At 42.2% G+C, this 27,252-nt stretch overlaps 2 protein-coding genes across 5 annotated transcripts in view; one reads left to right on the top strand and one right to left on the bottom strand.

The window, feature by feature from the left end:
- Positions 1-27,252, bottom strand: part of LOC128872533 (uncharacterized) — a 357,175-nt gene that overhangs the window by 37,724 nt on the left and 292,199 nt on the right. For all 3 annotated transcript variants that reach the window (XM_054115334.1, XM_054115335.1, XM_054115333.1), the window contains exon 13: positions 26,422-26,547. In XM_054115334.1, coding sequence (XP_053971309.1) covers positions 26,422-26,547 — 126 coding nt within the window. The remainder of the gene's footprint in view (positions 1-26,421; positions 26,548-27,252) is intronic.
- Positions 1-27,252, top strand: part of LOC128872536 (uncharacterized) — a 117,246-nt gene that overhangs the window by 39,391 nt on the left and 50,603 nt on the right. The window lies entirely within an intron of this gene.

Raw genomic sequence — 27,252 nt, 5'->3', positions numbered from 1 at the left:
CCAAGCATGACGTTCTATGGTCTTCTGGTATAATTCTGCAAACAATTCTCACTCTCTCAACTATTTCGACACTTTATCAAATTGATCGACAATTTATTAGTACAACTGCAGAAATTAATTTCGGGCTTTCACGTTCGATCATTCGTAACTAAGAGCCGCTGTCCGATTTCCTTGATTTGAAAGTAAGCGCAGTCGTGTCACTGCAAAAAGGAGACGCCACGCCTTGCATTGTCGCGGCTGTAAAAACACCGTATCGTTCCCTTTCGGCCGTCAGGGGCGCGCAGGAAAAAACGAAAGTGGTTTCAAACTGGATCGGAACGCTAGACCGGTCCTAGGCCTTCGGTATTATTTACCTCGGCTCGCTGAACCACCCCGTGGGCCATTAACATTCCCGCGATCGCTGGCCAGCAATTTCGTACGGGAATTTGCATAAATTTTTCTGATATTCCCATCGGCGGGATTCGCCGAGAAATATAAACTAGGTTTGTTACGCATTTACAGATATTAAGAGGGACAACTTTGTTTCTAAAATGGTAAATATGTCTATGTATATAGACAAGCTAAAACATGCAAATTACCATTGTGAATTACAATTGGAGGCTCCATTTTTGAGATACAATGAATCGTCGTTAAGCATAGTGTTTGAGTACATTTTATAAAATCGTAAGACGTAGGACACAAATGTGTATTTGTAGAGCTATCCTATTTAGAGGATTGTAGAGTTAAATTTTCAATGTTTAATACATAAATATCCTGTTGTTAATTCAACAGGAATTATTCTTTCCATAGTAATACAATTAATAATGTTTTTAATTTAGAGAAGTATCGGTAAGTCTCTAAATCTCAGGAAAATCTGACAAACTACTCCAAGAGGTATCCAACTTATCTTAGGAACGATCTAGCTTTGTGTACGATCAAGATTAACTAAAAACAGTCGTTTATGATGATTCTGGTTGAGCTAAGCGCCTCGATGACCTTTGTTGCCCGGTCTACGAGATTCTCCATATCTGCTTACAATTTCAACCTGATCCTTCCTAATGTCTCATACCGTTCCACTAATGCCCGTCCCATTCTTCGCAATCACCTCTATCTATACCTTATCATCGCGCAAATAAATTCCAAGTCTCACTTTCTGCATCTGCTCTAGCTATTACGCACGACTCCCTTCCTGCATACTCAGCATTTAAATACGGTATCCGACCTCTTATCCATCAGCACCTTCTCGGAAGTCTCCTAATGTCTCTCGTTACGTTTTCTTTTACATTATTTGTTGAGGAGCATCGTCGTTGCACGTTAATGCATCTATTTTTTATTCATATGTGCGAAGGTACATATACGAATACCTGTACGTCAGAAGAAAATTAATGTTGCGTCGAAAAGGAAGCATTATATTCGTAAAAACAACTTCTCAAAAAATTAAATAATTATAGCAAGGCGATTGTCTCAAACGATTAAGAATGATTAGAAACGACGTTGTGGTTAATGAAAACGTAGAAGTATATCCTCGACACAAAAGCTCGCGTGTCTTTTGTATTCGAACAAGCATAAATCGATTCTTTATCAACAATTGGCGACGATGTTGGAGCGCGAAGACAAACTGAAATATTCGAGACGTTAAGTGATTAAAAACCGAAAGTAATGCATTTTATACCAAAGCCACGGGAGTGGCGTTTATCTATGGAGGTTTTTAAAATGTTTGCCCCGTGAGTTATCAGCGAACGCGCGTTAACGCGTCGTTAGCAAATCGTTAATCATCCTTGTGCACTTTGGGCGCACGTGCAACTCGTGTCAGCTTGTTCGCGATACGGAATGCGTTCTGCTTATTGTTTTTCAATAGGCAACGCCAGCTGTCGATTTACCGGCTGTCATTGCTACCAACCTACCATTCACGGTATCTAATATAAATGCCTGAGTATCGTCGCAGAGCTGAATAAAATTCTAATTTTCCGTTGGAAAACTCGAGTGAATTCGTTGAGGAAAGTAGCAATTCCTTGCAGTCGTGAAAGCAGTATAGCAAGATTTATTAGTCGATGGTTCAATTAATGAGGAAGGTCTTCAGGAGTTTACTCAAAGTATAACCCCATTAACACTTGAACTACCAAACTGGGTTAGGTATTTCAAACTTCTGTTTCGAATTATTTCATTATTAATGGTGCTTAGGGGAAGTATGTAGTTGTCTAACAATGGTTTGAAATGGTCTAAAAATGTTTTTTTTTTTCAAGATAGATGTAAATATTGATGAAACTATATCGGTGTATGTATCTTAGAAGTGAATTTGTTGGGAGTCTATGACAAGCAGCTTGTAAATAACCGTTGAGAATGCAGCTCAGGGTACGTAACCTCTCGAGAACACAGGCCCTACGTGACGAAATTCAGATATCATCGTTTCCAAAACACTTAAGGAGTCGACAGGGCTCCCTGAGAAGCGAGTCCTCTCGAGACAATCATCCAAACATAGTCCGACCACTGAAAGATCGTTTAAACCTAAAAGTACCGCTTGGCCGGTCAATTCGAGATTTCTATATGTGGTGTATGTGAAAGAGGTTCCTGAACGTTTTGTCATCGGAGTAGCTGGGCTTCGAGAAGAGATCCATAAAAGGCTCCAATGACTAATCCAGGTTTTTGGGTGGAAAGCTAAGATCGAAATAAATTATTCAACAAAGGAGACAGATGACGATAAAGTTGGGGGAAAATATGACGGCTACTGGGTTGACAGTCGAAACTTTCGAATGAAAATGGATTACCTCTGTGGAGGGTCATTTAGAAACCGGTCTGGAGTTATGGAATTCAACGTGGGACTCCGAAGTTGGATACCCATTTGTTATACTTTTTTACTCTAATTTAATTCTACTATTAATGTGTAACAGGATCTGTTTACAATTATTCAAGGATTCAAACACTGTTAGATTAATGCTGAATTATTCTACAATTGTATCGGATCTTAAGTACACTTTCAATCAACCGAGAAAAAAAGAAAAAATCCCAAGTCTGAGCAACCGCCATCTGCTCCAAATCACACAACTTTATCTACTCATGGTTCCCTCCAATAAACAATAAATTTCCAGCGACATCTACAACTAACTTCTACCTTCAAGACTCAGTCTATCACCCAATCCACTCGCTCTAAACACAGGCTACAGCCTGCAAAGACCACCCCAAGTCAGTCAAATCAAAGAACAAAGCTTCCAGAACCCAGCAAACTGCCATCTGTTCCAAATGGCGCGATTCCCCGCGCTGGAGCTCCCTTTTTCAGTAAACAATGAGGTTCCAGTGAGCACCGATGTTCGGCTACCCGGTCGATTCATATTCACCCACGTATGCACGTCAATTCGACTACGCGTTTCGTGTAGGAGCCGCGCGTGGAGCGGAGAAAACACGCTCGCGCGTCTGGCGCACCAGGTAAATTCTTGGTCGGGTCGAGGCACTCGCCAACGCAAATACCCGAAGAGAGTGTTTCGCAAGAGGCGATCGGTCCGCATCTAAATACCACGTTGGCGTTTCACCGTCGTTCGACCCGTTCGTGTGGGTGCACCTTAAAGAACGCCGCGATCGCATCCGTGACAGTCGACTCGCGCGCGGCGAGACGCGCGGAGGGACGGCGGGGGTGCACAAAGCGATGCATTTTAGCAGGTTGATGCCACGGCGTGATTTACTCGCGCAATAGAATGCACGATGCACTCCGAATGGTAGGAACAGCAATAACTTGGCGCGTAAACCGATAGGCGTGTTTTAATGTCCTATCTGCATGCGGATCGCTCCGTTCCACGGTCCTTCTCTTGTGCAGGGCGTCTTAATGCATCCGCAATCTGTTGCGATAACAATAAGGCGATCCTTCTAAATTCTTTAAAAGGACGTAACAATCATGTATTCCTATAATTCCAGCTACTATCGAAGACAAATTTCTTACCCGATACTATAATAAACTAATGTCTACTTTACTTACAGTCAGTCCCATAAATATTCGTACTACCTCTATGTCTATTGAAGAAGTTTGTCTAAATTAAATAATGGTTCTGATATTAGCGAATGAATTTTTCATTATAAATATGTAATAGTTTGTACATGTATGTATTTATATATATATATACATCAATATATTTATACAAACGTACATTTGGAAACATCAAACCTACCATTTAATTTAAACAAATTTCTGCCATGTACACTCAGAGAATATTTATGTGACTGACTGTATATCAACGAAATCCCTACAGGAGAACCAAACGTCGGTGCATTCCTTACGTAACAGAGACCAACGAAAAATTCTCTGACGTAACCTCTGGTTTTTTAAAACGAACAACAACGAATATCCCCTCCCCAACAAATTGTAAACACGTTCAAAGACACTCGACAATGTTAAATATCTCGACTCACGTTCACTCTGGGCACCGACGCGGATCTTCCGTTGATCCTCCTCCGTCGCAGGATCCTCGCGCGTTCTCTGTCCCGTCTGGTGCACCTGTCGTCCTGCCGCGGGATCAGAGGCAACTGGAGGCCTTCCTCCAGGGAACGTACCCCGATCAGGACGCAACCTTCGTCCTCGTCGACGCCCGCCACGGCGTTGCAATTCCGCATTCCATCTACCTCCGTCTCGTTGCTCGGGGAACACCTCGACAGATCCTCCGTGGACCTCGAGGATGTAATTGCAGCCTGGCGGTACCTCTTCCTCTCGATCACGAACGAGGAAGCCCTGGCTCGGCGAGCAGGGTCTTGGTGGCTCTGTCCGCGCCTGGCGATCAACTGCTCGGTCTTCGTCGCGAATTCCTGCGACCTGCTCGTCCTCGAGCGGTACCTCGCCGGCTGACCGCCATCGGCCTTGCCGGAAGACGCGCTCTTCGCTGGGTTCTTCGCGTACACGGGGTCTTTGGTATCCTTGCGGTCCTTGGGGGTGCTTTGGCAGTCGGTGTCTTTGGTCGTGGGGATATCCTGGTGGTCCGAGGTCTGGGAGGACCCGTTCCCAGGCGCGGAGACGCTCCTCCTCAAACCCTTGACATTCCCAAGCTTGGAATTCACGGATCTGGTCAGGGTGTCGTTGTACTGAAAGTTCACCGTGGTCTTGAATCCTTGGTCGTCGCAGGTGCTTTTGCAGCCCACCACTTCCACCAGCTCGATCGAGATCTCGAAATCGTCGTTCGTCGCGACAATTTTGTCTGAGGTCTCCTCTGGACCCTGAGAGGCCGAAGTGACGACTCTGTCGTTCGCGTCAACGCGAGTACTGGACTTAGGGAGCTGATCTTTCTTCGATTCTCGGGGTCTATCTTCGAGAGAGGGTTTCTTCGGGACGTGGGAGGTCTTGACCACACGTGGGAAGCACTTGACGTCCAGCTGACCAGCGTTGTCGCGCTCGTCTTCGTCGGGACGCCGATTTTCCGCGCATGACGTCTCGAGCGCTCCGTCAGCGTCGACGCACTGACGGACGGAGATCAGACGGCAACCGCCGTCGTCCCCACTATCTTCCTCGATGATGTACATCCGAAATAACTACTCGGCGCGCGTCATCGTCGTTACGAGGGGATCTCGCGGGCCGAGGGCCACGCTGGTTCCTTTCGGGACTCTTCCACCCGCTCGTGGATGACCATGGTTAACCGTTTCATGCTCTAGACTGGGGTAGCTTCGATTTCAAGACCTCGAAGTGTAGGATTCGATGGTTACAAGTCCTTTTAGCGTGCGAATATTTCGAGAGACTAGAAATGCTTCTGAACCGATGCGACTGAATTTGACACAACTAACAAGTTTCTTTCATTTATCGGTTGTAGGACGATTTGGTGGATTCTATATTATTTTATTGTACTCATTGGCTTACTATATAGCACACGCAGGGTTTTAAATGTAAGAGTCTTCAACTCGGTTTTATGTCGATTTGGAGGTTTCTATATCATCTCCTACTTATCGGCTTAATAGTCCACGTTCGTTGTTGGGATACACTTCAGTCCATAAACCCTCGCGAACTGGTACGTCCGGAAATAATCTCCTCCAAGGTAATCTTCCCCAGTCCACTATTTATACTCTCGTCTGTCCTGCGGAAACGTTTCTTCCACATCAACAACACCGGCTCCGAATTACAGCGATTACCTCGCAATTAATTTGCGCTACAGCTTCAAGAGGAGCGAACTACCCCTGCGGTGGTTTCGCAGTCGCAACAGTATCCGTAATTCGCGGTTATCCTCGAACAATCACTTCGCGAGATTATCGTAGCAACATTGCGCACCGACATCAGCTACTCCCCCTGTAATCGTAGCGCACCAAACGAAACTCTCCTCGTATCCCGATCCAGTGGGGCCCGCGTTTAAAAATATTTTTCAAGCGAAACTCTTCGCTTGATTCACTTGGGCGTGCAAATTGAAACCGACACCGACGGCATGCTAATACCGTGTAATCCTCGCTGGCTCGATTTCAGATTACGGGCCAACTAAATTATAGCCGCTCGTATCCGCGCGAAGACACTGTTCGCGCTTCCTCGAACCGAAGGTCTCGTTATTTTCGAATAGTCGGCCGCACTGCTCGGAGGATCTTTCCTTCCAGAGGCGATTGCGAATTCCGCCCGCGCGTCGTTTCGTCGCGGTGCTCCGAAACGAGCTCCTCGGGGCGCCGCGCCTCTTCGAGGCGGTACGATATTCTTGCGTGGATGTAGGGGTTTCGAATAGAATGGAGAGGTTGTCTCTTCTGTAAAAGTGAATTCCGTCTTCGAGTAAAAATCGTGATAGAAATCATACGATCGTCGTTCGATAAACCGCTGCCACGAAGAGGTAAATGCTTCACGATCGAATAATCATTGTGAAATTATGCCTGCACGGTGTGTTATTCGTCACCCATTGTTCGAGCAAACATCCCATCGCACGAAGACGTCTCGGAGCCAGATACTCGGTAGATTCACGGGGATTTAGCGAGGTAGCTGGCAATTTGCCGACGCGAAAGTTGTTTCTCGCGTCACGCGATCGATCCTCGGGAGGGCAAGATAGATCGGCGGAGCCACGATGCAACGTCTCGACCTCTTCGATACTTCTCGCCGAGTTCACACGGGCCAAGGGTGTGACAACAGCCTAGTATCCAGGTAGATGATGACACGAGCACGTGGCAAATTCCTGAAGATTCCTGGTGGTACTCGAAGGTTCCTGGCGATTTTTTCTCGCGACGAGAGGTTACAGCGGAAGAAGGTTGAACTGGCCGGGCCAGTTCCCCGCGAAACTGAGAGTGAAAACACCTGCAGCAACGATCGAGCGTCCTAGAGATCGATGATCATCGTTTTACGGTAGGTCGGAGCCGCGGGAGCCGGGAAAAAGAGACGCAGAGGCGTCGAGCGCCGGTGGCCTACTGCTGCAGCTCGCCTAATCCCGCGCACGACACACGGTACAGCACGTATGCAACGATTCACGCACACTCTCACGCACACACGGGGGAGAGAACACACGAGTCGAACCGGGGCACACACGCGATTCCGTGTTCCATTCGAGCCCGCGCTCTGCTCGACACTCGCCTCTAAACTCTCACCGGCCGCCGGGGATCTCTATGCCCGCTCGTGCTCCGTCTTCTCCTTCTCTCTCTGGGTGGAAATGGTGTATAGTGGCCTGTCCCGAACACGTACGCGCGAACGGGCCGCGTACACGGCCAATCAGCGCGCGATCCGCCACTTTGCGGCCTGGAATGCCTTTTCCTTTCGGAAACCCGCTCGAACCGGTCGCCCTCACCTCCGCGCTTGCACGCACCGCGTCGATTCTTGCCTGTTATCGGGAACTGATGGATCGAGTGGTCATGGCGAGGGTGGGATCCGAAACGGGGGAGGCTTTGCGGAACAACCCCTCTACGGCGAAACGGATGGAGACGAGACGGCGAGAGTATTGGGTATCGATGGTAGTCGAGTTCCAGCGTTACTTAACCCTTTGGTGCGGGGGTACCATTTTATTTATTTGTTTCGGAGCTTTGAAGTTCAGCAGGTGGACTGAGATGGCGTGATTACTTTAAGAATTTGATGAATGAATTTTATTTTATTTGTTCGTTTGTTTCGGAGCACTTGAGGATTTTTCGAGTTAGGGGTTGCTTTGTAATCGAAGTATTAAGAATTTTCAGAGATTTAAGGGCTTTTTGCTTAATATGTTTGGAATATTCTTCGGCCTTGCGCAAGGGGATGAAAATAAGTGCCGGATCTTTATCAATAATGCTTATTTAGGCCATTGTTGTACTTGAAAATTCCTCGAAGCAACAGTTCATTTTTGACTGCAGCCTAAAATTTTGAGAAGCCTTTACACTTGACGAGTAAACTAGGGATAAATTTAATCCTCCTTTTCAGGATCATCAATGAAGCGATCGGATATTCACCCTTATGAAGACTGGTTAACTTTCACGAACAACCTACACAATATAGGAGAAATCTAATCTTCCATTGTTAGACTAATAAAAGTTAGTATAGGTCTCGTGATCCAATTAATCGTACTGTTTTCTCGGGCAATAATTATGTGAATAATTGGGATTTCCTGTTTGGTTCTGTATTGCCTTTCATGAGTACATTACTCGAAGATTATTAATAGAAGGTCAACAAACGATTGTAACATACTTAGTTTAGACTTCCAAGACATGTATTCATAGCATTTTTAAAAATAATTAACATTTGATGAAAAACATGTACGTTGCTCAGAAATCTACACGTCACATTATTTCGTTGCGAAGAGTTGATAATATATTGAATATGAGTAGAAGACAAATAATAGACTCTCGCGTTTCGTGAGTCGAATTCCAAGTTTTCTAGAAGCATTCCGAAATGCAAAACACTTTAGAGACAATTGAAAACGCAAACTCATATCGAGCATGACATCACGCGTTCGCATTATCTATACGCAAACGCAGCGTCATCGGACGGCCATGGAATGTTTGTCGTCGTTAAACACGGGGTTTTAAAAATATTGCATGTATTCTGCGCAGAAAAGAGTTCGCCACGACTGGACGTCGAATGTACTCTGTACTTTTTGATACATTCATTAACCTTTACCACTCCACTGACGTCGCTGCGACGACGAATGAAATACATACTCCATTTAAGATAAATTATTATTTATGAATAGAAATGAATAAAATTTATACATTGTTGTTTTTGAATTACCACCAAGAATATCCTAATACAATTAATAAAGTTCTGCTAAATTGACTGGCTCTTGTGGACAATTCTACGACTTGTTTCATCTTCACTGAAATTTCACGTATATTTATAATTACACTTATTAAACAACCAAATTTTGAAATGAATTGAACACAGACTTCGTCATAAAAATAAATTTTATCTCCTCTAGAATACTACCCTATATTTTTAATCGTTGGGTATATTAGGTCCTCGCGAACCTACCTTGAACCTTCCAAACGTGCCATATGGGCACGAACCACGGAGCTCGAGAAGAGAATAGAAAAAGAGACCATGGGTCAGGAAAGTGTCCCGCATGGTCCCCGTTAATAGAGTCACGGGGGCTTTTGCCCAAGGAACGTCGATACAAGCTCGTAGACAGCAGTTTCTATTGTGCCGTTTCTCGGATTGCATCCGGTGTAAAATTTCACTTTGGAGGTACCTGCTGGTAGCGGCCGTCGTTACCGAGCCATTCTCCGTCCTCGTGGTTTTCACGGGTTTTTGCGTGTGGCTCGCCACACGTGACGATCGAAACGAGACGCGAGACTGGTTTCGTATCGACTGCGCCGTCCTCGATCCCTAGCGTTGAACTCTTTGAAATCTTCATCGATTTTTTGCCGCTGGAACACCCCAGTCGCGGCACACGCGGCGGATCAAGTTATTCGCGATCTCCTTTCTATTCCCAAAAATGGGTGACACAGCTTTCCATTAAAGAATTAAGAAAATTAATTTCAAAGCTAAGACTTACGAATTTGGCGAGGTTAAAAAATTAAATACTACTCCACATGTCAAATTATCTAATCTTCGACAGTTTCGAGACAAAATGTTGATTTCGTAAAAATTTTCACGAGTTTTAGTCTGCCAGCGAACGTGTTAAGAAACCACCAGACTTAATTCGTACTTAATTCGTATACTATATACCGCTCCCACCACGACAATAAATTCGCAGCAAAAATATCCCGCTTAATTCGCAGACTCGGTTCCACATGGCCCGATCGCTTTCGTTTTCACCGGGAGGGGATTTTCAAAAAGCGCTCGCTTCGATGCCCAAGTCGACTCACAGATCGAGATCCCGGCGTGGCACGTGCCTTCAGCACGGATTCGTTTACGCACGTGCGCGCGGGATTCCATTAATTACTCGACGCAGACTGGACGCGTTGATTCCACGATGCGCACCCCGTCGGCGTCGGGCGCGTGCAGGGCCGTTAATTATTGCCCGTGCAAATAAATCGGAATGTTTGCGTGATAACGAGACCGTGAGAAATCGCGCCAAGCCTCGTCTGCTCGGAGAATATTGCGATTTCAACGGTGTTGACCTTTTCGCCATTTTGCACGCGAATCGCATCGATCATTGGCCTGTACTCCAGCGTTCGTCGCTTTGATCGTCCTTTTACATACAGAAAATCAATGATATTTGTTTAGGTCATCGAAGTGGCTGTAATATTCCATTCTTCGGTAGAGGAGGACAGGAGATATTTATTACATCACTTGAATATTTAATATGGTGTCGATTATACCTGAGCTAATATTGGTATTGGGCATATATTATTGCGCGATCGTTTAGTTTGAGTTTATGACTTGGTGTGTGGGCTAGCATAAGTTCAATAGCGACCAATTTATTGATTGTGTAGCTACGTGAGCTATGGCAACTGCTCGAATAAATATTGTGTGGATTGTACGGTGCATTGGACGGAGGCTGGTAGGGTAACGTTAGGAGGAGTAATTCTTGTTGGACTAACTGAAGGATTTTGTTAAAATTGATATATAAGGTGGTCCACGTAAAACTGAGGAGGGTTTAAGTCACCATTTTGCTGGTATTCGATGAATTCTGCTAATAGGAATAACGTGCTGTTCTATACAATTTGGGTTTTGAAGTACAATAAAGTCTCAACGAAAAAAATGAGTTCAACGGCCAATCAACAGCCTAAAATTTCAAACAGACATCCATTATAAAAAATCATTTAAAGATGGGTCAATTAGCAGCCGAATAAGGAAACAAATCGGAGACATTAAGCGAAGGTACCATTTCTGCGCTGTAACTCTGTACCGAATTTGGTCACCCCGAGGCCTCGAACGCATCTGAAATAAACAGTTCACGAGCAACATTTCGCCACGCGTAATAAATAACCAGCATGCAATTACAAGTCAAAAATCAAGCAACAAAGTGACTTTCGCAGCGTGAAACGGCTGCAAAATGCGCGCGACCTAATAACGCGGTCACGAAGTATTCATCACTTGGCTCTCGTACCGTGTTATTAAAGATCATCGTGCATCTTCGCGGTTGCTATAAATTACACCAAGTTGAAAACTTTTCTTCGCGAGCGAAAAATAAGGTGCAAAGCATGTAGTAGAACACGTTTTATCAGTTCGAGGTACTTCTAGTTTATCAATTTTTGAGCTTTTCAATTCTTTCTCGAACAAGCGAAAGCTATAGCACTCGTGTATAGTAATAATATGTTTGTATTTTATAATTAAATAGTGTATCATTCTATCTTTCAAAAAGATAATTATTCAGCTATTAATACACCTAGTTATGAATCAATTAGTATTCGATCAAAGCAATAAGTATCGTGCTATTAACCAGAGGTGGGAAAAATTTGTACATAAAAGAAATTTCGAATAATAAATAGCAAAACTTGATTTATTTCGTTTCGCAGAAAAACTTGGAATTTGAATTATGATACGAAATTATACTTCACGTCAAACCGATGACTGCAACTGCTCACTGGAATGAACATTGTTAATAAATCACTATATCAACCCCCATTCGTCGTCCATTTATTTTATCGTTCTCCGTGCACGTTATACAACCAAGAATTAATATCTCATTTATTACTACAGTAAATGGTATGAAAAAATTCATGCCCTCTCTTCAAGAGAATATTAATCGACGCAAAAAGTTTCAGTTCGATACATCAAGGGCTTTAAAAAAAGAAAAAATTCCTGAGAATCGAGAAACACAAGGAACCCTTCGCGAGCTTGGAGGATGCTTTTAGAAGTCGACGTATGACAGTTAGGTATTTCCTAGCGTGGGTACCGTGGATACGGTACCCGTTGTCCTTGAGGAGTTAATTCATTCCACGTGCAATTCGGAAAAAATGCACAACAGGAGAATCGAACGCGTGTCTTGACCTTGCGTCGATCATGGGAGTGACACGATTCTGTGTGAACGAGATACCTGTTGGTATTCGAAGGACGAAGGATTATCTGACTTAACGTCTGGGAGTTTGATCTAGCTACCGAGAAAAAATGATAATCGACGTTGTCATGATCTGCCTTGTCAGTTTCAAGACGACACAAGTGGACAGGCAAAGAAAAGACTTTGTTGGTTACAGGACTGTCAAATGATTTTTCGATCGGAGGAAATGTAATCCTCTTTGGAAGAATTTTTAAATGTAATAAATCCTTGAAGGAATACATAAAAATATTGATAGTAAAGTATAGAATCTAAAAAAAGGAATAATAGAGCTACGTACAAATTAGATCCAAGCCAACCGAAAGCACATGTGCTCGAATCCTAGAGTACGAGCACACGTGCCTTCAACGAAAATTGCAATTATAGTGGCTAACATCCATTCGGATACATTCTTCAAACTAAAAAATTGAAAATGAGGTGTAGAAGACACTGCCAAGACAGAGATTGAACTATTCTGAGCAATCAGCAAGGCGTGCACAGGGTGTGATCAGTAAAGATGTCTCCATCGAATCGTAATCGACTAGACGAAGCTGTGCAATCGATTGCAGCTCGACTTCTTGCGTAGAAAGGCTCGTATGCCGCGACTCTCGAGAGAAAGGAGAATCGAACGCGCGGAATCAATGTCCTTGCGAAGCTGGATGTCAAAGCTGGAGCGGGTTCACGGAATCCGGGCCCGTAAACACGTCGCGAACCTTCATTTTCGACGACAGCGTCGTACCGTCGACGCAGACCGCATAACTGAGTTGGAGAGCCCAAAGAAAGCGCGAGTTTGCGTCGAAAAGTTAAATTTCACGTCTCAGAATTCCCCAGTGGGTTAATTCATGTTCATCGTATGATTTTCAACACTCCTCATTTTTAGCAGTTATTTTTTATTATCAATCACCTGGACCTCAGGGTGCAAGATCTAGCAAGTCTAAATTTGGAGAATTTCTGAACTATAGAATTATGTTTAATACAGTTTTTCTATAAAATGATGTCTCATACGATGTAAGACACATGTGTGTCAAAGTTGCCGGCAATTATCAATATGCGAGACATGGGTGGAGCCGTCTGCTCGAGTTGAAGAAACGTAAACTGGGTTGGGGATTGGTCGAGACCAGACAGATGGCGGGGGTACCTTTATACATACACTTATTTACAAGAATTTTAAGTAGAAATGTGTATGAATTCATCGAGGACTTAACCTTCCTTGTATTCTGACTTATGCATAATTAATTTCTACGTGACGAGGACATAAAGTACATATACTCAAGAAAGTACAACATAAATACATTTAAAATTTCCTTAAATCAATGATTCAGTCGTAAAACGAAATAAACCTAAAAGGGTTGCTCGCCACCCTCTTTCCTTGTAGCTTCAATATTTAACATCCTTCTAGCTCAATCTGTACCGAAAGCGACGCGAACAGTGAATTGAAAAGGTTATGAATCAAATAAGATGCTCCGACTGACATCTGCACGCACTATTAACTCTTCCACGCATCGGTCTGGCGAGGATAGTTGCTTCAAAGTGTCGCAATTGAGGGGGTTCGTTTACGGACGCGCTCAAGGCCGTCGGTACGTATCTGGTGAACCGTGGGTTCGTTAGCTTCGAAGAATAACGCGATGTCCGCGTAACGAATATGTAATGTTCGTGCATACGCACAATGGCATAGCTGCGATGAAAGTGGCTTGTAATCCAGGCTGAGCGTTGCGCGGGATTCATACGCGAGCGTCTCGTTAGCCGACTAAGGAGTGTCCGGTTCGCCGTCTCGGCGAAAAGTATCATCGAACGTGCCGCTGATGATGTTTTCTTGCGTCGTCGCGGACATTTTCGCAGAGAAATCGAACGGAACGCGAGCGTCGCAAACACAAAACGTTCTGGACTAGGTCGATCCGATTTACGACGGAAAGCAGTCGTCGATTCAGCATATTCGTGCATACTTCAACGAAGTTGTAACGAGTCGTGCCTGTCAGGGATAAGTCATCGTTTTTTCATGGAAAATCATGGAAAATCCCCACGCTACTTGTAGAAATTCGGCAATTGGGTGTGGGACCATTTGGAAGTACAACGACCGCAGTTATTTTTTTTGGAAAGACGTTTTTCTACCAAATAGACGTGTAAAAATAGAACTCTTCAAATTATTTTTGTTTATAGTAAATGGATGATTAGTTGAGAAGTATCTGGAGTTCAGTGTAACTGACATTAGACAATAACAATATTTACAAGGATTTCAATAATATTTAAACTAGCTAAAATAAAACTCCGATGCAACGAATACATCTGGTTTTTGTTTTCATATAAAACGCAACATGTGTTATAATGAAAATATTATTTTAAAGAACCTTGCCTCCATTTCATGGAATGGTGACGGAAAAACGAATTTTAGTTACCTTTGTGGCATTTTCTATACGTAGAAGTTAATTATCCACGTGAACTACAATACAAGGAGTTTAAATGCACCCTCTCCACAGCAATGCGTCATTCAGACACACCATCTCTTATGTCTACGACCCTCTCAGCGCAATCTAGATCGGCTGCAGATGTGTGTTATTACACAGTTCAGCGATAACTCGAGGAAGTCATTAATTAACCGGCAATCTGAAACGAAAAAGGCTCAGAAGGGACAGAACGGCCGAGACGGGAAGTAACAGCTTGTGAAACTAATATGACATAAAAGGAAAAAGAGGAACAAAGTGGCTGTTAGAGCAAAAACTAAATTACATTAGTTTGCCATTTTTCGTGGTCGTTTTAGGAAAGCTGTTAATTTCAGAGAGCACCAAGCGGTCGATTTAGTTGAACTCGAAAGTGTAGTAACCCAGTGGCACGAATATCGTGCGAGAACCCGAGTGTTCCTCGCTGATTTTCTCGTTTGCCAGCGAACGCCAAACAAGCTCATCGATTTAATAGGTTATTCCCAACATGGCTTAAATTTAATCGATACGAGGCTGAGAAAATGATGATTTTTTCGGTAACTTTTCTAAACATATGTTTTCAATGTGAAGTATAGTACTCTCAAGTAAGCACTCAACGTTACGGCAGGGTGATTTTCAATAATACTTAAATTTAAAATACTTAAATTTAAAAATTTGTAAAGTTCTTTGATGATCTACCAAATTCGTCCTTCTTCGAAGAGGCCTGCGTCGAAATTGCAAATAAAAATCAAGTAGCATTGCGATAGGCCTTGATCTTTCCGAACAACTTCTAGACTTTTCTACCGAATGAAAACGCAATTTCGCAAATATAATGTTAATAATATGCGTTCTGCATAGAAATGAACGCGCCCGGAGTAGTGAATGACAAAACAAGTTTATCGAGTAAAATTATGCGACTATGAATTTCGTATTGGAACACGACATTGCAAAATATAATAGCCATTACGAAGTCATTCCTACGAGTTTCTGAACAGTTCAGAGCAGCGTTTCTCAAACTTCACAGAGACCCTTTCGACGTACAAGTTGGAAAATTGTAGATCAAAGTTTTCTTGGAAATTAATTACAATTGTAATACACTTGTTTCATTGAATAGTATTCAAATGAATTCCTATTACTTTTTTAAAGAAGAAGAATAAAAAGTGCAAAAGCTTATTGATAAATTTATGAACACGACTGTAGAAACCTGCACGAAATAGATGATGGAGTTTGCAAAGAAATTACGCAGATGATAGTACTGTTACTGAACACATTTAAATAACAAATTCATAGAGAAACTTTAAAAACATAATATTTTTTTTTCCTTGATACTTCACAGATCTCAGTATGAGAAACGCTGATTCAGAACGTTCTAGTTATACAAAATATCGACAGCGAATGTTAATTACTCAAACGTGCACGAAATGCGGTCTCGCTCGAGTGATAAGAGGTTTAGTGAACGGCTAGAGATAGTAGACAAAAGTATGTCGGTGGATTAAGGCTAATTATTTGACTCCGCATTGAACCGAATCGATAGTTTTCTTTTTGTTGAACCTTTATAGCATTCCTTTATCTATACAATGCCCAATAAAACGAAAATAACTACAGAAATAATCTCGAGAATTAAGAAAATGTTGTTTTCAAGTAATGCATTTTAATTGTCCAGTGATTCAATATAATTATACTAAAAGGACTCTAAACATTAGGTCCCATCTCCCGATTCAAAACATGTTTATATTATTCCAAGCGCACAACGACTGAAATTCTTATCACGTAATACGTGACCAAGTATTAAAGAAACAGTACGCAAATAAATCGTTATGACACAAGGATAGCTTGTAACAATATAGAATACAACATGATAAATTAAATCTTTTTCGATGGAGTAATTAACCCCTCTACTGGATGAATTCGATTTTATCTTCAAAATAAAATAAATTATTTCACGTTAACTACGTATCTGCCGATCAAGTAAAATTAGCTTTTGATTTATGATATTTTTCTTAACGCACGAAATTACCATTACTTATACAGTACTCATTTTCAAAGGTCGTTTGCTATAGATAAAACAGCTACGATAATAAGCGTTTAGTCACCTTCAGTCCACAATGGTGCATCATTCGTAAGAATAACAAACTGCGCACTAATTTCTTATGTTAAACAATTTCTAAAATCAATATATCAGGAGTTCGTACCATAATATCTCGCGTTCCTTTTCCCAAGAATAGGTAACCACCTGCGCGCTTATCATTTCAATAATACTTACCTAACCAACGGTGTACCAAAGCCTAACAAATAGAGATTCTGAAGAGCGTAATCTCAATTTATTGTTCGATTCATTTGCACCAAACTCCGCTAATCCTCTCTCAGTGAAAATGAATAACGCGATAACTTAGCCTTTATAGCGGCGTCTTTCCAAGGAATAACGTTGAATAATCATGCGTACACGCCACAATGTTGAGTTCTTCGGGCGAGAATGAAGAACGTTTAAAGACCAACGGCACGTTCGCAGCGATGACATCTCGTAGAAAGATATTAAGGTACAGTTACGTTTTCCACTCATTTCTACGCGGCACAGGTACCAAAGCGGCGAGTAGTGGCGCATAAGCCGGGTCACCCATTCATTTTTCATGAAGAGCACGTACATAACTCGACCCTCGCGCAACGGCCGTCGAAGATTTTTTAACCGACCCATAGATCGGTTCAGCGTTTTACCGTAACAAGGCCGTCGAACGAGGAACCGTTGTTATTCAAATCCGTTGTCATTTCGTCGTCGCTCGCGAATCCTGACACACGAGGGATAGAAAACTGAGCTTGGAAGACGTTTGATCAATGTTTTGCAGAGTGGAAGGAACACATCTTGAGATCGAAACTATTATTTAAGTTAATTAAACTTCTTCGATAGATATAGAGGGTACGAATATTTATGGTATTGGCTGTAAATTCTTTATATTCTGCTTACACCGTTCTATGGCAAACTAACAAATTTAAATATTACGTACTACGAATTAAATACTCTTCTGGCACAGTAGAAAAACGAGTGCCATTTAAACGGTTAATTTAGATGTGACAGTTAGTTTTTTAATCGCGCGTCAGTCACGTAAATAGGATTCCACGGTACCGGTAGAGTCAGTCGATCAACAAACGGTGCAATCGGTCACATTAGGCCATTAATGCGCGTACAACTGCAAATATGCGGGTTCGGCACCGTCACGCTAACTGCTCTCACGCGTAGGTGTAAAGCGAAAAATAAAACGCACTGCACTTGGACAGATATGTGGGTTAATCGATGCTCCAAATGGAACGAGACCACACTAGGTGCCTCCTCGTTAAAAGGTGAGGCGCGTAGGGACGCCCTTCCACAATTGCATTCATTCGCTCTTTCTTCAACAAAGCTGGTGACAATGCAAAGACTATGATTGTTTGCTTCTGGTTATCAAAATGAAAATGTGTTATTTAATGTATTTTCGTTTTCTTCTTAAAGTATTATTTTAGTGGAAGAATTTAACATCTGTCACATAAGACAGTATTTGAATTTATTTTTTTTACTTAGTCTTAGTTCTATTAATAGTTTTAATACTATTTTATAGAACAGATGCTACATGGTTCGAATAGAATGATATTTTAAGTGAAAATCAGTGGGATTAATGTAAATGAAATATTTTTATTTTGCTAACCTGAAGCGTACATCTAATCACCTGACACCAAATTATTGTAACATACTGTACATTTTTAAACAGAGGAAGAATACCCACCTAAATTTTCATGGTTGAATTTTTCCACTTCTCAAAACATTCATCAAGAAACATCAGAAACCTAGGCTAATTTTTTAGACCCAGCCATTGTCAATCCCAACCGCGTCACGTGATATAAATTAGCAAAATCGAAACGGTCCATTAACCTATCCAATTAAACAGGTCGCCTAGGACCCCAGAACAAGCTTCAGCTTCGGCGACAAAAAGAAGAAAGCAGCCTGATATCAGCGCGATCACGATTGCCACTTTCAGTTAATTAGTTTACTCCGCTTAGCTTTACTTAGTCGACTCTAATTGGTCATGAAGCTAATGATAGGAGCGATTAAAGAAATCTTTATTAACTCGCGCGCAAGATAGCACAGCGGTGGAAAGTGAAACACCGACGATCAACCTAAATAGGAGTACTGCGAGAGGATCAAGACGCGAAGGATGAATTCCACGTACACAGGGTATTCCAAGGTCTTCAGTTTCTTACGTGGCTAAGCTCACCGTGACCCGTTACATTTACGCGACGAAGGCGTGGCGTTTTACGGTTTCTTCTTCGAAACGGGACGGTAATCGCGAAAGCTCGACATTGCATAACGCGATGTTATCCCTGAGGACACGAAGCGTCGCGACGCTCGACCAAGCTCGAGACTACTTGTCGAATTGCTCGGTATTCGAATCCTTCAATGATTCTGATATTTGGCGCGTAGAATTCGCCAATCACATGTCATTTTACATGTAATTAAAATATAATTGGGATACTTGGCTATTTTCAAATATAACTCGAATAAATTACATCTCGGAAATCAATTCCTAGTATTCGAATAGCTACAAATTATTATTATTTATTAGTCGCCTCCTTGTTTTTTTCTTGGCCGCTGACACGGTCGCGTGAAATGGTCGAACAACGCTGCGAAGGACGCGCGAACTTCCGAGCGTTTTGCAATTATCGCGTCGCGAGAATGTTGTTTCGTACGAATGGATCCCACTGTTGGTTCGAGAACAATGGAAACGACGGATGAATTGACGGCGTCCTCTGTCGCGGACTGATCTTCTCGGGATTGACGATTGCGTGGGATCTAGGGCTGGGACTATTCGAATAATTCAATAACCACTAAGTGTTTTCATCGCGTAAATGAAAGTTTGCATATTTAAATTAAATATTAATCATATCATTCTAAAATTATTAAATTTTTGCTCCTCGTAATTCAAGGTCCTTGTTGCGATTGCCATCTATAATTTAGTGTGTTTCTTTAAGAATACCTAAAAGTGAGGTCGAAACCTTGAAACCTCACTAGACAATCAAAAATCTGGAATTCATCTTCAAAGCAAGACGCATAAATAAAATACAACTCTATCCCTGAAATTAGTTTTTCTTCGCCACTACACTCGAATTTTTCATTTCTGAAACGGCAAATTGAATTTAAAATTTCCACACTTCGACATATAGTTTACGTAAGAAGCTACGAGTAATAATCTTTATAATCTTCTTTGCATTCGGAAGGTTGAAAAGATCAGACCGGGAATACCTAGTCGTCAATCACCGTGACTTGCGGCTTTGCTTACGTGTTCCAGGACATCCAAGTCACTAATACACGTTAGAATGACGAGTTGGAATCACTCGTACAGCAGTAACTCTACTTTCTTTGAAATCGACAAGCAGATTCTGTTCGTTTGTTTACATTTTCCTTAGAACGACTACTGAATCTAAATGAAGGATTTAAAGTATCGTACTTAACCGAACACCTGGACATTTCATACTCCTTCAGAGCTATTGTACGTTCTAGATACCAGCCTATTGTGCCTAATGGATAAGACGGGCCTGTGGCAACACAATACAATTTATCTATCTATTGCGTAAGCGTGTGTTTCGCAGAAAGACTATTCTTACGTGAACAGACAAAATGGAGTCTAGTCGATGATTCGTTTTTCCGTGTACACATACCAAACCAAGTTAAGCGATTATTATTCTCTCTGAGGAATTTATTGCAAGGTGATTTATGTTTGTGTTGTGTTTGTGTGCCCAGAAATGGATGACTGGACCTTTTCATCAAGGAATTGAAGAAATTAAATCCAAAGTCGGGACGATAATGAAAATATATAAATAGGTATATAAATAGGTATATAAATAGGTTAAAAAATTAAATTATTTAATCATCAACAGACTCGAGACGAAATTTGTACCTGCTAGAAATTTTTGTGCGATTTAGAGTGGCAGCTAACGTGTTAAGTGTGAACTAAATTAAAATAGAAAAGCTAGGAAGAATATAGTTATTGCAGTTTCCTCGATATCTCAAGAATCCAGGACCATAATCGAGCGACAGATGTCGCGTTTCGAGAGGGGTATCTCGATCCACCACCTCGGATGAATCTACCGAGTTTTAGGGGGCGTTGCACCCGAACGAGGCCTGATTAGGCGATTACGCCTTTTCACGGAACCAGTCGACCGCCGCGAGTATCAGGGGGGTCGAGCTAATAAAATTGGGAGCCGAACCCCCGGTTTCGCGAGTGCTACCACTCTCTTAGATAAGGCAGCCAATTGAATTTGTCGGTGATCACGAGCAGGAGGAATATTTTATAATTTGAATACAGAGAGGGCTCTATCGATTTTTCGAGACGAGTAAGCTCATGGGAAGGGGCTTTAAACCTGATATATTGCGCTGAAAACGCGGGGGTGCGAAATTGATCCACTTTATAAGGAGAAATTACTTTCATTTGGAGCCCCCTGTGCATGAAGTGGACAGAATCTTTATCTGAATAAAAATTTCAAGTATGAAGTGAGAGATACAAAATTTATATTAGACATCGAGTATATGTATTTATTCAAAGCATTTTTATTTTTTTCTGTTTTTGGGTTTTCATTTTAATTAACTTCTTGTTTAATTTCACATGCCATATATTATCTAATTGTTTAAAAGAGGTTTAGCTGAAGAGCACTGATTCATAGAAGTGTGTTTTTTACTTTTATATAGAAGCAAAATATTTAACTGAAGATTTGAATTTTTTCACGATTACAACCGTGAACCAAAACTGCGCATCGCGAACAGGCGAAAATCCAATTACAATTTTAATCGTGCAATTAACATTCAGCGAGCACTTCCATATTTATTGGCTAATCAAACGCCTCGCATGGACACGTGTCTCGATTAAATCGGCAATGGGTCGTTCGCCGCAAATTTTACTCGGATTAAGGACGCCATTCGTAATTTCCCGGGCCTCGAACGGCGAATAATACGTCAGGACTAACGAGCATAACCGCCTTGTGCCGATTCATAGGTGTTGCAATCGGGTTTTCGAAACGATTTCCCGATCGCGATTCGCGACACGCGTCGACCGGATATGCCGCCTCGCAACACCGTTCCGCGAGCGGTCTTCGAGTGCTGATATCGAGGAGAGATAGGGAGGAAGTAAATACAATTCAATGAAAGACTTACAGACTGATAACACTTGTATGAGTTAAGTCCAAAGAAGTTTCTTTACTTGTGACTGTATTACTCTGTGTACAACTCTGCCTTCTACTTTAATATGTACAATTTTATAAAACTAATCTTAACTATCACATCATTTGCATCATTTGCATTTTAAAGAGTGCCAGCAAATATAGACAATAACGTCAAGCCAATTTGTTCACCACTCCTCTACTCGTTTTCTTTTGTCCTTCATAGCAAAAAGAAGTCATCTAGCACAAATTCCCCTCATTGCCTATAAAAGTCAACTTACAAATGCCTCGATACATAAGAAGAAAAACATTGTCGGCACATTTCCTTTTCTGTGGCATTATGGTGGCCTGCACTGCTTGCCAGAAGCTAATTAGCCAAAATCTGACGTAATCCCCAGGAAGGACGCCCCCTATTTGGACTTCACCTCGAGCAAAACCGTTCGCCACTTTCACGATCGATCAGCGTTGGAATTCTGCTAGGTATTCGCGAAAATCGGCAAGCTACGCGCTCGCCGATCGCCACGGAATGCGGCTCGTTTTTCGGCCAATGGAATTTCCTTCTGGGAACCGAACGGCGGCTGTGATTTCACGGCTGTCCCATTAAATGGACGCCTCGTCTTTTATTCTCGCCACGCAAGCGTCGCCTCCTCCGTCGCGTAATTGGGTTACCAGAACGATGTTCGCCTACCCACGACGATTTCTTCGACACAGTGGCGTTTTCCGGCCCTGAACAACGGTTCGTACTTTGGCGGAAGCGTCGACCTTCCCCGGTGGCTGCTACCATCAATCTCGACCGGTACGAATGGTCTCGTGAGCCACTTTCTATAAGGGTCATCAAAAGTCGAATCGATCACTTTTGCACCAGATGCCGGACATTTTGTTCGGTTTGACATACCTTGCAAGCTGGGTGAAAATAGATGATGCTTAAGTCAACGTTTAGACGGTTTAGAAATTGGCAATTTCGCGGTTGTATATACGGGGTTGCAGGTGAAATGATAAATTAGGTATAGAGATCAATATATTCTCCCATGCCATTATAAATTAACAGATAACGAGTTCTAGGATTAACGATATTGTTGGCGATTTTCTCAATTTTGTATTCATTTGTAGATTACTTTAAGAGCAATTCACAGAAGCTTTTCGATAAGTGTCACGTACTCTATTCCTACTTCAAGAAGCCCCATCCACCTTGTAATCGTACTAACGACAATATAATTTTCTCAATATTTACTTGCAGGTTGCCTCGACACCAATTCAGAGTAGTTTTTCTATTTAATCTTTAATTAATCTTGCTTCAAGAGCCCCATCCCTTTCGTCACTGCAATATCTCGGAATCATCATTTTATCGGTTTTCTATCCGGGTTGCCTCGATGCTTCTCGATAAGTGTCGCCCCGCGCGACAGTCGGCGTCCTAGCCTCGTTCTCTTTCACTCGAAGAATCTTGGAGAAATTCGCGTGCTCGCGGAAAGCGAGAGCAGCTCGTAAAAGTCGGAGGAATGGTTGGTTCGAAACTGTTCACGGTAAAAAAGGCAAATGTCTGGCGATCGTGAGGTACGGTGAACCGGGTCCAGTTAACGCTTCGCGAGATGATTACTGTACCTGGCCACGGGGAAATAGCGGGTTCGGGACGTTAGCGGGCCTATTGCGGCACGAATGGTGCAAGTATCTTGCGGTCGAAATTGTGGGTGACTGGGTGGAAAGGAACGCTTGAGTAGCTATCGATGGATAACAGCTCCAGGCGTGGAGGAACTGTTTCTGTGCAAATATTTGCGAATACTAAAGGGTATTGCATGACATGACGAAATATGGTTCGAACAATAGAATTGGCTTCTATGAATAAAATTATTAGTTGTACCCGTTACAAATTATATCGTTGATCTAAAGACAGTTCAACATTACACTTTTGATAATAACATGTCATATCTTTTCTGACTTTTTCTCTGTCAATACGTCGAAATGGACCGACTGTTCTTGACAATATTCATATACTATCCCTGAGAATTATTTTTCCCACTGTCGATGGTTAACTCACAACATTAATACAATCTCTATTTTAATATCAGCATATGAGTAAACCGTTACCAAAATTGCAAATGAGTTCTCGATTCTTTCTTTTATCCTACCATCCTTCGAGACAAATAAATTCCCACGATTTCTGACGTTGACCCACGAAACATCCTTATATTGCCCTCTAAAATCACCTTTCCATATTTGTGCGAGCATCCTGGAAGGCAGCCATTAAACAGATGCATCTGGACCAAGGGGGCAACTAGCCAGGACCCCCAAGCCAAAAAGAGTCTTATTTCCATCCACCCAACCGGTCGACTCCACCGGTACCTTTATCGTCGAATTAATTTACGATCATTTCGATTGATACACTCTTTAGCTGGGCGTCTGGCAATTAACTGTATGCTCCAAATATCGGGCTTCGCTCCGATCGCTTAATAATAAATCGGCGATACGTTCCAGTTCCGTTGGGTCGACCCAAATAATCGGTACCCTCGATCGTCGTTGACACACGTGACAGCGTGCGTGGGGTAGAGTCCTCCGATGGGGATCGTGACGCAAAAAAGTCCGTGAATTTTGGATAACGATCCAACGTCCAGGTAATTTATGCGAGCGCTGCTTGGATAATTAATGTAGTTAAGGTAGTTTTTGTAAGCGTATTTGTTCGAGAATCAAGAAACCAAGAATCATCTATAAAATGCCAGGAAACTACCAAATGTACTGTTGGATCAGGAGATCACAAACTTTATGATGGATCACTACGTGTTTCTAGGAATTAGATACCTGTACAAACCAGCTCATATGTAATCAATAATGACTATCGAAGAATCAATTATTATCTCCACGATAACTAGAAACTACCAACAGTCTCGCTAGATCATTAAGAGTCAAGAGTCCATATTCTTTTTATTTTCTACCTGCCACCATGTCATGTATATTTAATAACAGCCACCAACGACGATTTAAAACGACAATCCAATCAATTCCCAGTTGTAACAGAGCCAATCAATTACCAAGAACCGACTCTACAATATCAAGGAACCTTCAAGACCAAACTCGTCCAACAAGTTTTCCAAAGAAAGCCAACGTTGCAAAATGTGAAAATTCTTGCCACTTTCAGCCCGGTCCCAACAACATTCCCCGAACTGATAAATGCTTCCCAGATAAGCCCACTCCGAGGTTTCTCCAAAGTTTCGCGATTCCCGAGAAAATGGAAAACGCAGAAAGTTGGGGTCACGTTATCAACGGAACGGAAGCGTCGCAGCTGGACACGGACTTCCCCGATCGATTGATAAGCCCAGACATCGGTATCCACTTAGAGTTTCACTAACAACGCTAATCGACTCCCCCGTACGTCTTTAATTGCAAAAGTTGCAGGATTTGAATTAATAGCCACGATTGGATCCGTCGATTGCTGGCGGTAGATGAGATTCCGTTGAAACAGTCGCTTAGAGTCACGGGAGAAAAATAATCGCTGTCGTTAGCATGATCGCACACTTTCCGAACTATTTCAATTGCCGCGGCGCCACGCGGTAGGTAACTGCAGCGTGTTGCTTGGAGAAGGTGGCGCCAGGGGGCACCACGCAACTGGGAAATCGACTTACCGATCACGGTAATGGATCACGATCCAGGAGATCTACGAGGGAACTTTTAAAAATTTTTGCTTTGAAATTTTTAAGACTTTTCATTTCAAGGTACGTAGATGTGATGTCTGTTTGCGTTGTTGAGGTGTTGAATGAAAACAGTCGACTTATCATGGATTTGGTGGAGTATTGAAGTGGGACAGGTTACCGACGGAGTAACAGACGCGTTGGTAATGTAGGGAGGATCTATGGATCAATGGGAATTTTTGTTAACGTGGCTCATTTTTGTTCTGTACCTTTTTCTCTTTTTCGTGTGATAGAATGTTCGTCCGTTTTCTGACCAAGAATGATTAATCCACGCGTTACGAATTCTATTTATCTTTACCTTTTATTCTCCTATTCTCATAAACATTGTATTTTTATCATTTCTATCCCACTCTTATATTATTATTTTCCCTTCCACCAGTTTTCTTAAATTTCAACTCCATATTTATGTACTATAAAATGAGGTTGGTTCTGAAAATTACCCACCAACCACATATGGCAAGCATACTTTTCGATAAAAATATTTCAACACGTTTTCGTAACTACCTTTAGATGCTCGAAGAATGAAGCAAGAAAAACCTCTTCTTAGAGTAATAACGATATCTGACGGTGCAGTATTCATGCGAATGACGAACTATAAGCGATCCACATATCGATAGCGAAGGAAGTTTGCGAAACTGTGGGGAGTCCTTGCAGCTGCGCGTCTCGGGCTCCTCACAAAGAAGCCTTTTAATATCTTTCGGTCATTGCGGCCGACTCTCGACGGAATTTCTTCCGTATCGAATCGTGACGAAAGGCTCAATGAGACGTGAAAAAAGTGAAATCTCTCGGAGCATATATGGACTGATTCGTCCCTGCTTTCGATTCCATTATCCCGAACCGAGCGCCTCTGTAATGCGTCAAAAGCGTACTCACCATCGACGTGAAATAGAACTTCTCGAATTCTCTTTCGTGAAGTCGCGCGGTCGTCAAATTCGTCGCCGCGTGTTGCGCGTGTTTCGATAGAATGTCCTCTCCCTTTTTGCACAACCAGGACAACACCTGCAATTGAAGACGACAATTAAATAATGCATGAAATCGCGAGTATAAATGAATAAATTTATTAATGAAATTAATAGATTTAGTTTATGGAAGATCGTGTGGTTACGTTATTACTTTTTCTTTTGAAAAATATATATACGTAGGAATATATATATATACATATTTTCTTATGATATAAAAAAATACACAATGGTGTTTGCTTGCAGGTGGGCATTCTTTCAGGGGCTGATTCTAAAAGTCAAAATGAGACGAAAATGAAGAATGGAGAAATTCTATTCGAGGCCTTAAAATTGATTGAATTCATGATTTAGGAATGTTAACATTTGTTTATGCTGAGTTCTTGAGGTTAAGAACCTCATTCCAGCATCCCTTCTACCTACAGAATAACACATCACTCATAATAACAGTTATTGCATCCAAGATTGATACTATTTATCACAATGTTTGCGAGCAAATAAAACTAATGAAAATAAATGGACACTGACTCGAGCAGAGAGTTTTTGACCTACAATACAATTTGACAGCAAACTACGCGTCTGGAGGCATCAGTATCGCATCGTGGAACGGTTGCCACCACCTGATACTCGGTTGCAAAATGTAACGCGGCAGGACAGTGAGTAATTAGCGTCTGCTCGGATTCGTTAAATAATTAAGAACGGTTGCAGCTGCACGACGGCGGCAGACCTCGGTTATTTATGAACACCG

The sequence above is a fragment of the Hylaeus volcanicus genome, chromosome 2 (assembly GCF_026283585.1).
Source record: "Hylaeus volcanicus isolate JK05 chromosome 2, UHH_iyHylVolc1.0_haploid, whole genome shotgun sequence".
NCBI classification, from domain to species: Eukaryota; Metazoa; Arthropoda; class Insecta; order Hymenoptera; family Colletidae; genus Hylaeus; species Hylaeus volcanicus.
This window is presented reverse-complemented; position numbering and strand designations above follow the sequence as displayed.